Source organism: Bemisia tabaci, chromosome 2, assembly GCF_918797505.1.
Source record: "Bemisia tabaci chromosome 2, PGI_BMITA_v3".
Lineage (NCBI taxonomy): Eukaryota > Metazoa > Arthropoda > Insecta > Hemiptera > Aleyrodidae > Bemisia > Bemisia tabaci.
Genome location: NC_092794.1, coordinates 21,777,025 through 21,789,764, shown reverse-complemented (window position 1 = coordinate 21,789,764; position 12,740 = coordinate 21,777,025). Strand labels below are relative to the sequence as shown.

Below are 12,740 nucleotides of genomic sequence, written 5' to 3'. Positions count from 1 at the left end.
ATTAGTCTTCTTTCACTTAAAACAGGTTACTTGCGACTTGCCTAAATGGCTACAAGGGACGAACTCTATGAAGGTAAGGTGCCTTTCCACAGTTACTTTGTTTTTACGAACATTTCAATACATGTTGATTACAAAGACAGGCTGAATACGTACCTTACAATTTGAGAGCTATGTATTGAAAACTTTCGTGCGAAAGTTGTTAGCTACGCATGATTTAAACTCAAAACAGATTGAGTACAACCCTGATTATGAGGCATATTGTATCATCACGCTAAAATGGCCTAAGTGCTGTATTGTACCTTTTACCCCCAAAATGCCAATTTTTCAGGAGAGTCCGGAGATCCTGCCACTACATGCAGTGAAAGCATCCGCTTAGTAAGGAGATTATTCACCTCTCTTTGAATGTTTTACGAGACATGGTGAAATTTTGGGGTAGGATGTAAGCACTGATCCAAAGAGTGTGTGGGTTGTAATCAATTCAAAATGACATCATCTCCGGCTGTGATTTCCATAAAACAATATAGCAAGACTAATTTATTTTCTGTCAATACCTAGTTGTGCTTACATTCATTTATGAATCTTGAAACTTATTTGTATTTCTTTCATCATTGGTATCACAGTAAACATTTCCTTTAATTAATCACAAATCCATAGTGTTCACAAGCTAAAATAAGACTCAAAAAATGGACAAATTTTTCTACTTTTCAGCTGTGAAGGAGACTTTGGAACAAGAAGGTGTTTTACGAAAGATTAAAGCGCAAGTTCAGTCAGAAGTGACAAAGATGCTCTTTGAAAGTGTACCCAGCAGTCCTCAGAGACCAGGTTTACCTCAAGATTTGGTCCTAATTAATGAATTGGTGAAGCAGTATTTGGAATGGATTGGCTATAGTTACACATTACCAATTTTCAATATTGGTAAGGAAATTATTTTAACTAATCTCCTTCTATTTAGATAAATCTGAGGATAATATTTACTTTGATTTTAAATTAAATTTAGTCAGAAGATGCTCTCCGTGAGGCACAACAGTCTCTCCTTTAGGTATTCCTCTACCTTGTCTAACTACCCTGCGGAAGAATAAAGGCTGTCCGAAAAGAACTGTGGCTGATACCATACCTTTTTAACTTTTTAATGTGTTCACTTCTGTGGTTGTGGATTTCCGTTTAAATCTTCTCGCTGTGGCTACATCAATAGTGAAACGATGTCTGAATAGTGTTGCCAAGTTTTTTAGTCCGTATAGTTTTGAAAAATAATTTTTTGAAGAGCTTTTTCTAGTAAGAAAAATCCTTACTAAAAACAGTAGGTGGTAGTTTTCTCCTTTTTTCCCCCTCAAACCCTCATAATCTTGAAAATGTTTAAACCAATTACCTGAACTAGGAGTTTTTTAATAGAAAATGAGTTGTTCTTTTAAATGCAACTAAGCTCATTTTTTTAGCTGCCCTAGTTCAAAAGTAACAGCCCAGTATGAATGCTCTTGGAGCAGCCTTTGTATTTACCTTGACATTGAAGATCTACCATTCTCTTGGGATTATCTCTTGTCCTTTTCCATGTGTTGATCAAATAATTGTTTTTCCTTCTATTTTGTGTTTACAGAAAGTGGCTGCACTAGTCAACTATCACAGGAAGAATTAGCCCAAAAATTGAACATGAAGCTCTCTGAAAAAACTAAGAAAGTGTAAGTCAATCAGTTGCTAACTTCATAAAATAATTGGTCCTATTCTCAAATTTTGTCCCTTAACTTTCGCCAGATTTAGCATGAAAGAACATCTTGTGTATGTTAAATATTTAAGTTGAATTTAAATCATGAAATTGATGGATTACATCTAATCTGAGTAGATCATTGAAAAAGCGCCAATCTGAATGACTTCAAAAATAGCTGTCAAGCTACTGAAGAACCATTAGGAGATCAGTTAAAATTTCACGAAATTTTGGGAGGAAGAAATAAATTTTTCATTGCTCTTAAATCTAAAAACAGGAAAAACTCACGTAGAAAGTTACCCAAAAACATTCATAACAATAACTTAACTTCTAATGATAATAAATAATCATATTTTCCACCTGGTCAAGACTAGACGATGGCCTGTTCTGGTTGCTCAAAATCTTATTAACCTAGGACTTATATTAATTAATTTTATTACAACCCCCTCTTTTCTTCCTTTTTTTTAATAGCAACTATTTTAATCATAGTCCATCTCACCATGATTTAACTACAGATAATTTTGAAAAACAAAAATTAGATTGATGGTATGTTTTTCATGAGATGATAGCTTGTTTAGAAACTAGTTTTTTATTTCAAACGGATTCCATGTTTTACATGTTATTCCGTATCAACTGTGATCTGTATATTTCCTTTTTGTTCCATCTTGGAACAGTTAAGAGAAATAAGTTAGTGAAAACTGAAAAACGAGATATTTGGATTTAGAGTCACAAATGGTGATTCTTTTTTAAGTGACATTATTTTGATATTCAATACCTAATTTGGGAAAATGAAACCTTGTCATGTTTCCTATTGTAGTAAAAACATTGTTCCTTGAGCTTCCTTCTTGGGCCTCGAAATTTGCCTCTTGGGTTCGGAAAAATTTAATTGTCGAAGAGGATTGCCACTGACATCGCTTTTTCCAAGAAAAAGATAAGAGCATGTTTGGTTTAGTTTAGTTCTGGTGAAGCCAAAGTTTCCTACACCACTATAGTCATATTTCTTTATCACGCCTTTTTGATCATCACATCTTTGAGTAAAAACTTTGAATCTACTCCACTAAAGATATAAAGCTTTCCTCTCATGACTCAAAACTTTTTACTTTTTCAGACCTTTACTCTACAGTCTTGTGATGACAGCTAAGAAACCATCAACAGTTTAATCTTTTGAAGTGAAGAAGAATGACTTTCCTGAATCAAGACACTTATTAAAATTGTTTCTGTTTCCACTCTCAACATCTTATTTCAAATTGAAGCTCAAGTTTATGAGTTCTCTCATCTTGGTACAAACAAATAGTTATTATCAATTAAATCACCACTCTCTATATCTTCATTCATATCACTGCGTGTAGGTACCAATGGTGGCTTATCAGACTGTATTGAACCATTTTACCAAAAAGAATATAACCTAAGGTGGCTAAATGTAGGTGCATTTTTAAACTGACCCAATACAATTTTTATTAATTTTTTTATTTTGCTGGATAAAATAAATTTTCTAAACTTCCTGCATACTCAAAAACTTTTTAGGAGTACTATTTGTAGATGCAGTTTTCCATACTTATGGATGTACATAGCTTCCAGGAGTAATAAATCCACACTCTCAATTGTAAGTCTATAGATCCATCCATCTGTCAAGCTACCTAGCTATTTATATATTTCATCTACGCATCTTCAACTTTACTATGCCACAAGCGTCACTTCAATTGAAAGATCTTGTAATTATTATTTTTAAATGTATGACTGAAAAATCAAAGATAGGAATGTTCAAAATGTGAGTTTCCATAGAAATCGTTCTACTACATTCTATCCATAATGAACAGCTGATCCCATTTCAAAGGAACATTAATGGACCAAACAACTAACCTCTTGCCCCCCTATCCTGTTTGGTATCGTAAATGCAATGAACATTTGACTGAAGTCCCCCGGCGTCAGCAAAATATTTTTGACATCTGTGAGCGAGGTGATCAATTTTGAAATCTATTTGTACGTACCTAATTCTAATTTTTTTTACCTTCTATCCTATCTTGTCTCTATCCAGTTCCAAGGCTAGAATTTAAAGACCCAATTTGAAATCACTTTGACTGATAATCTCCTCATGATTTTCTCATGTGCATTTAAAATGTTAGTTTCTCGAACTGAACTTCAACTATGCACTGAAAGTTTCAGTACAGTACAGTATCAAGAAAAATCAAAGGAAATCTCAGGTGTTGTAGGGAATAAGAAATTCTTTGACAATTTCCTAATTTTACCTAAACAGGAAATAATAATGATGACTTCATATTGTATCATTGATCACCAAAATTTTGTTTCACCAAGGAAATGTTCAATTAATTCCTCAATGTTCGATTAATGACCCCTTCACCTAATGTATTGTTTTCTTTTTTAACAGTGCAGAATCCAGACGCCTTGCAGACCAGGCAATGTTCTCGCGGATATTTTTGAATCCTGGCTGGCATTTTCAAGATTATCCTCCGTAACTGAACTGCATTTTTCAAATTTTGACCATCAACCATGTTGCAATTATTGCCATTCTCAGCTGCAAAATCACTCCAATGCCAGCTCTGCCTCATCAAACTGTTTTGAAACAGATGGAGCAACAAACTTCTATGTAGATAGACAAATAGATCCTGAGCCCTGCAGAGAACACTATCTTTATCCAAAACAGGTTAATTCATTGTTGTTCAAATTTGATTTTAACTTATCAATTTTCTCTGAAAACTGGAATGATAGGTTGCCCAAGCACTGAAATACGCAAAATATCTACAATCAGCCTTTAGTGCCTCTTTATGCTCAGCACTCTAATTTGATTTAATCTTACTAAAGGTATGGTCCAGTGCAGTTAATAGAGGTTGTCAGTAGATTTGGAGTTTTGCAAAAAGGTGATTTATATAAGAATTGCTTGCAACATTTTATTCTATATTTTGCAACCTAGGACTCCTGGAAGACACACACGTCCAAAAATGTTTGTGATTCCAATGAGTCTTGTTGTTATGTAACCAGCATATGTCCTGGTATATTGATCCTCAAGTCTTGGGCAGTGATTGCAATAGTCGAAGAAATCCAGAAACAGAGCAACAGACTTGCATACTGCAACAAGAGCCTGATTGTGTCAAAAAGATAGGGGAGAGAACAAGATCTTGGATAATGGTGAAAAAAAGCAGCCATTGTGGGCCATAGGTCTTAGCAATTGCGTTTGTTTGCTAGGTGTAAGGAGGAACTTTTAAATTACAATCTAAAGATATCGGTATATTAATTATATATTTATTTAAGGCACAGCAACAGTTGGTGTTAAATTAAGTTACATTTAAAAAAAAAAAAAAAAAAATGAACCATGAGAGATTTTAAACTTGACAACATTTTATTTCTCCGGCTAAATTATAGAGGCCCTTGAAATTTCTTGAATATCCCAAACATTAGCGTGAAGATAATTTTTTTTTTCATCTGGTTTTATGGAAGGAGGAAATTTTCCTCTTTTCCTCTGTTTTAACTCAGTGTGACTTTGCCCCTTCCTTCAAGCTCAGTTCAATTATTTCAGATTTTTTCCCTCCTGATGATTTGCTTAATTTCTTTTTACAGTTTTCCTTGCATAATTTTCTGAGATTATTCCTTACTGTCGATTATTTTCAATGTTTAATAGTAGATTCAACGCATCAAATTATCCCCTGCTCAGAGAATTAAGCTTCGTTCCATTCAAGAGGGACATCAGAATTTCTTTCTGGATGATGTTGAAAGTTTTGGAGACTGCAACTCAGAAAATTTTGGGAATACTCCTCCCTTTTCTGTAGGAAGAGAAGATCCAACTGTCCATCATCCAAATAACCTACGCGGAGGCACTTCAGATCAGATTCCAGTATCTTCAAGTACTGAAGTCGCTGAAAGAAACTGTTTTATCAATACTGGCCTTAATAAGAAGAAAACCTGCAAAACTAATGCAGTACAGAAAGATAGTTGGGAACCCTTCCTATCTGAAGACCCCCGCACAAAAACTTGTATTTCATGTGGGAAAATCCTGAGGGAAGAATCAGATTCAAAAAGACCTGAAGCCAAAGGACATCAGTCCGATCCTTTTAAAATCGTACAGAAAGAAAGTACTTTGTTTGTCCCAGAGGTGATCAACATTCGAACTGAACATCCAGAAAATATGCAAGATCAGAACAAGTCTTGTGAATTCAAAGATGATTTTCAACTCCTCATATCGAATATCGACCCTGAAATCACCTTGAGAGAATTTGTTCTCTTGTTTGCTCCAGTATTGCCAGATAGGGGTAGGCTGATGAAAAGAGCAACAGAAGATCAGCTTCTCAAGCTCCTTAAAAATTTAGATACTCTTTTTACCAACAAACTGGAGCAAACCACCCAAATTATGAAGAGTAAACACCACTCAGAGGTGCAGGACTATGAAGCCCATGAAAAAAAGATTTCTCATCAAAAATCACTTCTCGAATCTAAAATTCAGTCAATCCTTCCATCTTTTGATTGGGAAGAGTATTCGAAAAATGAAGAGCACTTAACGAAAGCCCTCGAAGTTAGTATTATTCTTAATTTTCAAATTGGATTCTTTACTGCAAATAGTGTTTAAGATACAGGGTGATGTCAAGCTTTTTGAGAGTCATTTAATTGGTTTTTTTCATTTTTAGGAACTATTGAATATGTGGATTACATTTTGCAATAAGGAACCACTATATCTGACTCTCCCAAAACAGCACATATCTGCACAGGGAAACCAATGGCATGTTTGTTGTTTCTAAAATGGGCTAGAAATAGTAGTTCCTTTTTGCAAAACGTAATCCATGTCATAGATCCCAATTTGAAAAATTGTATCGTATAATTTTCCCACAACTATATCATTATTTTCAAAAAGTTAAGTTGCCATTTGAATTTCAAGTATCTTTCTAGCTGGTATTTGAATGCGTAGGAAGTAACGGTACAATTGGTGCGGTGGAACACCTCTGTGTGGAACAATAAATGCAGACTTTAAGCTCATCGTTTGGCTTTTCAATAATAAAATCTATACCTGCTACAAATTTTGAGGTTGCCAATTACGGCGAGAAGAAATCAAAATTTTAGGAAGGCCCCAGGTAGAAATTCTCCGAAGCACATTTTCTTCAATTACCATAAACACTGATTGCTAATTTGAGATGATCGTATACACCAGTGCTCCTTCACTGTAAATGCTACTTCAGAGTGAGTAGTTGAGTCCTCTGTCTCTTCTACTTTTCTTTGCTCCTAGTATAATTATCCTACAACTTTTTACTATGTTCTTCTTTCATTTATTTATTAATTTATTTTCCATGTTATTTTCATGTACAATCATTATTAGTGTCATTCTCAATAAAAGTAGATGTTTCTACACTTTTTTAATTGTGATTTGTATATTTCAGACTATCAAAGTCAAATTTCAAGTCGCAGGAGCTGGATTCCAAGAGGCTAGAAAACGGCAGCATGCACAGTTACAAGCTCTTAAAATGGAAGTTGGAAAAATGGAGGTACGTTTCAATAAGCTGTTGTTTGCACAAATCTGTCAGGTTTGAAAGGAACTTATTACAAACAAAGTAAAATTACATATGCCAAGAAAAAAAATGCTAGAAGCTAGATAGAATGAAGTTCGACTTCATCAGTCACAATAGACAGGTAATACAGGAGACAAGATTGTTTTTGTATTTTTCTTTATTTTCATGGTCAGATATTGTGCATTTATAAATAACAAAAATAGAAAAATTTAGGAATACTTCTAGGTTAATATTTTTGTACATTCTTTATTTAATTTATGGAAATTTCACACATAAATTTGCTCTTGGAGGCGTGTAATCGTGCCCTAAATTTGAAAAAAATTATCCTTTTGATTCTGATAGGATGCTGCTCAAAATAATTCATAAAACTCCCAACTTGTGTATGTTTTTATTTATATTTTCATGGTATGGTTGTCCAACTCCATCGAAACATTTACAGTAGTCTGATTTTTTACAGAAAGAAAATTTCAACCTGAGAACAGAACTCGAGTCATTGAAACAAAGTTGTGAGGCTCAACAAAGTAAAATTAGTGCCTTACCTGCTATTTTAGAAATATTCAAAATAAACCTTCAATTCGCAAATAAGTTCCATGAAAAGTAAGTGAAATTAATGTAACGTTAATCTTTCAACTTGATAAGTTTTCAAAGAAAAAAATCAATGGAAATAAAAGAGGCTCTCAAAAAGTGAGCTAATTGCGCACATATTTAAAATACTAGAGCTGTCCATCTAGCATCAGTTCACAGTTCATTCCTCTTGCAAGGAATAACTCTGGATCATGCTCTCAAAATTAGCTACAGTTGTGTCCACACTATTACTTTTCTCAATGAATCTATTCATTGCGCTGGAGTTTATTAGTTCGCCACTGTCTTTTATGCTCTGCCACAAACTGTTGTTATTAATCTTTACATCAGATTTCAAAAGCATCTTGAAATTACATTTAGTTGTGTAATGTTTCAAGCGAATTTTCTGGATGAAATTGGGGTTGTAAACCTTGTGAATATCCGAAATCCTCAAGTGAACAGGAGCCTCCTCTCTAGTCAGCAAAATGCAGTTCCATGGTGACCAGACTTTATTCACCTCCCAGCGCACCAACCGCAAGTCAGGAAGATAGTCTGATTCGCTCAGAGCTGACTCTCCGTACCAGATAACATTGACTATAAAATAAATGCCGTACGGCTGCAGGATGAAACATGTTGAAGAGTAACACCGTCTTCTTATCTCATCATCTCGAATAAGTTTCAGCATTCGCTCATAGGGTGTGAAGTCAATTCGCGTAGTTGCAACATTTTCAATCCTCAGGCATTTGTTGCAAATGTCCAATTTATTTTTCCGTGAATCTGCTGAGAATTCATACAGCGGTAATGACTTTGAGCATCGCTTACAGGTGAAAAGCATATCATTGTTGAATTGATCTAGTCCACTACTCACTATTGCAGGGTTGCATTCTGGCCTTTTGATGAAGTCTAGGAACAGCTGATGAATTCGTCTTTGCAGTTCTGAAATTTCAGAAAATGTGGCGCCCATCCTTAGTAAGCTGAGTTCTCGCTCTATTAACCTTTGTAGTTGCTCGGAGAACTTATATTCATCTGAATTAGTTGTAGCAGCTTTTGCCTTTAATAGAACTTCGATACGGTCCCTAACCGTCAGTTTTTTATGGACCAGTTTTTTATACAAATGAATGAACTCACGAGCCCTCTGTGTTTCTAGACTATCTATGTAAATTATTTGACCAGTTCTACTTTTAAATTTTACAGGTTCTGCAACCCTATCTAGAATCATCAAGTCTGTAATACCTATATTTTCTCTTTGCATCTCGCTCTGCTTCTTTTGAAGCGCTGTCAACAAATTGATCTCTTTTTTCAGTAACTGGTACATTTCAGCCTTTCGAGGTGCTTCTGTTTTTGACTCAGTAATTCGCTGCTTCTCCTTTTTCCACCATTCGTTTATCATTGAAACAATGATTTGATAATTGTAGCGCCTTTTTGAGCGCGCAGAATCTGAAATTTCGACCTTGTCCTCTTCGAGTTGCTCTATCTTTATTTGTTGTGTTGTCTCTCTCTCTTCTTGGTCTATTAATTTGTATACCCTCATGAGCCAGACTATTTTTTGTCTGACTTCATGACGTCGCACCCACCGTTGAATTTTTATAACCTTTTCAACGACTTTATTTTGATTAACCCATTCCTCGTAAGTTTGGTATGTTTTAGGTGTTATCAGTTTATCGTAAGGGTTAGTTATGTAAATGCCATTTTGATAGGTTTGGACGCCAGTGGAAGTTACTGTCTGAACACCTGTATTTCGCAGTGGAAAAGATGGAGTTTGCGTCTGTTGAGAGTATGTTTGAAGCAAAGGAGTGCCTGTCTGTTCTGCATACTCTTGCTTTAATTTTTTCAGACATTTTGTTTGCGTCTGTGCATGATGATAATCCTTTTTTTTTAAAGTGTGCTTAAAGCCACCTAGCCATGGCTTACTTAAACATTGGTTTTCAATCTCGACCGTCCTCTCAATTTCCTGGCCCAAGTCATCAGTGAATTTGACAGTAATAATATCAACCATGGGCACATAATTTTTTTGAACTAAGAGCAAATTTTCATCAGTAAGTCTTGGTGCGGTGATGGTTAGCTGTAAAGATTTAAAAGGCACTGCACCAACATTAAGCAGTGATGATTCTTCAGGTAGTAGTTTTCCATCATAGGACAGCAATATTTCCTGACAGTTTACTTTTAGGAATGACGCTAAACTTTCTCGTAGCATAGATACAGTCGAATAAATATTGAAGGCTCTTGTGAAAATTTGTTGTGTACTCTCAATTATAAATTTAACGGTTACACTATCATTCTTAGCTGCTGTAATTGAAGGGCTGAAACATTCTGGAAGTTGTGAAAACAAGTCATCTTTATTTTCACTATGGAGGTATTGCTTATTTTTTATGGCCTCCAACACAACCGCACTCATTTCTCTTCTGAAGTAAATGGTGGGTCTGTTTTTAATACTTTTTTCCAAAACTTTTGGCTCTAATAGAGCATGTGAATTAGTTTCAGTGGAAATCATCTCTTCTGTTTGGAGATGAGATGGCACTGATTTCGATTTATCTCTACTTAGTTGAGCTTTATGGTTTAAATACAAAATTATTGGTTCTGACCTTGTCCTAGGTAGGGTTTTTGAGTCGTGCTCTGAGTCAATACTACAAAAAATGGGCAAAGTATGAGATCTTATGATTGTATCCGTTTTCTTTACGATCTTTTGCGTTTCCAAATTTTGATTCAAGCTCGTCTCTTTGCCATTCCATTCTTCAGGCAAGTTGTTTTGTTGATCATCAACCTTTGCCCCATTAGCCAGGGAATTATGATTTTCAACTTTTGTATCCATTGAAAGTTCGTTAGATTCACATGTGGAGACAGCAGGAAGAAGCTCGCATGCCTCTGGAAATTCAGATTGACTCAAAAATTCTAGCTCATTATTTGCGTCATTGCATATATTTGACTCTGCTGTATTCTCCATATTTCTCTCTAAAGCTCCTCTGAGTTGAGTTTTCTTTTGCTAAGGTTATTATTTATTCCTTTAAATTAGGTTTTGTTAACATGAATCTAAATAGTCAATTTCATTTTGTTGAGTGTTTTCAACTTGTCCTCAATGGAAACTTCATTGTTGTGCATAATAAACCAAACCTATATCGTCATTTACCAACTCGTTCAATTTTTCTTTGAAAAAAAAAAAAAAAAAAAAAAAACCAGCTTTGAGTACATCAGAAATCCTCTTTATTTACTTGAATCAATTCTTAAAAATTTGGAAGACTTTTTTTCTCTAATAAGAAACAAAATTTCGGTCAAATATCCTGAAATCTAGAGGAATGAAAAATGAAACTTTCAGCAGTCTCCCCTGAGTGTATGTTTTGCTGGTAATGCCTCAGAGTTGATCTTCTCAACAGTTAGTTGCACAGATATTTTCTTGAAAAAACAGCCCTCCTCAGTGCATCGAGTTTTAAACAGATCTTCATTCACTGTGAAAAAGAATTATTGAATGAGTATTTGTTTCACATACCTAATAATAATTAATTGACAAGTATTGAGTAGAGAATCAAATTCAAGTAAAAATTGATTCTTAACAGTTTTGCTCTTAGTCAGCAAAATATCTTATGACATGTGAGTGCTACTATACTATGATATGAAAGAAGAGAGTAAACCATTATTTGTTTAAAAGGTTGCCATGGTAACATAAGGTATCAAGAATGATTATTAGGAGATGGGAGTGCTTTACAAGGATTCGGAAACCAGATTTGATGCTAGATAAGGAGAAAAGAATTTTAATTCGTCCTGTGAAGAAGGCCTAACAGCTTATCATCCCCTTTCTACTTCCATAGAGTTTGTTTCCTGTTATTGAGGCTTAACTAATAAGTTATTCATTCTTTCTCAAAAATTAGATATATGAATTTTTTAACGTTTCTACCCAATAATGTACTCCATTCATTCAATTACTTTTTTTTTTTTTTCAAATATAATGCAAAGCTTTATTTCTCTTTACAGATTGATATCCAGTGCCAAACTTGTCGCTGACTTTGCAGAAAAATAGGAGGAATTTTTGACAGTTACGAGTTTTTAACTGGGTGCCTTACCAAGATATGAGTTTAAAAAAAAAAAACATCGACTTAGCAGCTGAAAATTGCTTAATTTAAATGATATGCCCTTTTTTTATCTCATCATATTGAGTCAATAAATCGTTTTTGTTTTAGTTGAACAAGAATGAAAGTGATTGCTTTGCTGATTGTTGTCCGAGAAATTATAATATTTTTCCAAATGTAGTTGACGTTAAAACATAATCATAAATGTTGACTATGTTGCCTGTTTATACTATCAAGAGCATAAGATTTCTTTTATAGTAATCATAGTTAATTTTGAAGCTATTTTGCTTTTATGCACACAATCAGATAAGTCAAAGATTGTCAGGAACAACAAATTGATGTAAATACACTTTGTAAGTAAGAGGTAAAATGGAAAATGGTTTCTTTTTTGTCTCATTGAATCAAATGTTCAGAAGTTATTACTCTAGATTAATTAATTTTTGTCCAGTAGCTAAATAAAGTATCAATAGTTTTAGTTTCTTAAATATGTTGTTTCTTGATCATAATCTCGGTTTTTTACACAAAGCCCATCTTTATGAAAACTCCAAGCAAGGAGTCATTACTTCTTCAGGAAGGTCAAAATCAGGGGCCATTTGTCTGACTTGAAGATAAACAGGAGAAACTTTGAAGAAAGAGGATTAGAAGAGTAATCAACATCACTTAAAGTTTCAGTTCCAAGGAAGGGATCCATGAGTGAAGCATTAAAACTCACCAATCGAGAAAATTATGATTTATTCTTTCACAAAACACAGCAGACGCTTTTTTTTTAGATTCTATACTCAACATAGATTTTTTTCATCACCTCTTAGCATTTATTGAAAAGTCACAAGAATAAAAGTAAAGAACCAGAAAGTCAAAGGATTGATTTAAGTCAGAGAGAGTGGGTATGTGGAACGCAAAAGTTGTTTTCATTTCTGT

General features: G+C 34.3%; 3 protein-coding genes across 6 annotated transcripts; 2 read left to right on the top strand and 1 right to left on the bottom strand.

Annotated features, from left to right (window-relative positions):
- The first annotated feature begins 45 nt into the window (after positions 1 to 45).
- Positions 46 to 2,856, top strand: LOC109043583 (centrosomal protein 20). Its single transcript, XM_019060833.2, has 4 exons — positions 46 to 73; positions 709 to 915; positions 1,592 to 1,673; positions 2,805 to 2,856. Exons 1-4 carry the CDS (start codon positions 46 to 48, stop codon positions 2,854 to 2,856), a joined length of 369 nt encoding a protein of 122 aa, XP_018916378.2.
- LOC109043582 (uncharacterized) lies at positions 2,805 to 12,307 on the top strand. Of its 4 annotated transcripts, XR_011899261.1 has the most exons (7): positions 3,138 to 3,299; positions 4,083 to 4,358; positions 5,334 to 6,218; positions 7,075 to 7,179; positions 7,661 to 7,800; positions 10,048 to 10,178; positions 11,728 to 12,307. XR_011899261.1 is itself a non-coding variant. In XM_072296920.1 (6 exons), exons 1-6 carry the CDS (start codon positions 2,959 to 2,961, stop codon positions 11,771 to 11,773), a joined length of 1,470 nt encoding a protein of 489 aa, XP_072153021.1. In that variant the 5' UTR covers positions 2,805 to 2,958; the 3' UTR covers positions 11,774 to 12,307. The 4 variants fall into 4 exon arrangements, 3 of the variants coding, with proteins under 3 accessions (XP_072153021.1, XP_018916377.2, XP_018916374.2); XM_072296920.1 differs by lacking the exons at positions 3,138 to 3,299; positions 10,048 to 10,178 and adding an exon at positions 2,805 to 2,976; XM_019060829.2 differs by lacking the exon at positions 10,048 to 10,178 and having other exon boundaries at positions 3,143 to 3,299.
- On the bottom strand, positions 7,809 to 10,041 carry LOC109043581 (IQ motif and ubiquitin-like domain-containing protein). The gene has a single exon (XM_019060828.2). It carries the CDS (start codon positions 9,956 to 9,958, stop codon positions 7,949 to 7,951), a length of 2,010 nt encoding a protein of 669 aa, XP_018916373.1. The 5' UTR covers positions 9,959 to 10,041; the 3' UTR covers positions 7,809 to 7,948.
- Positions 12,308 to 12,740: the final 433 nt, after the last annotated feature.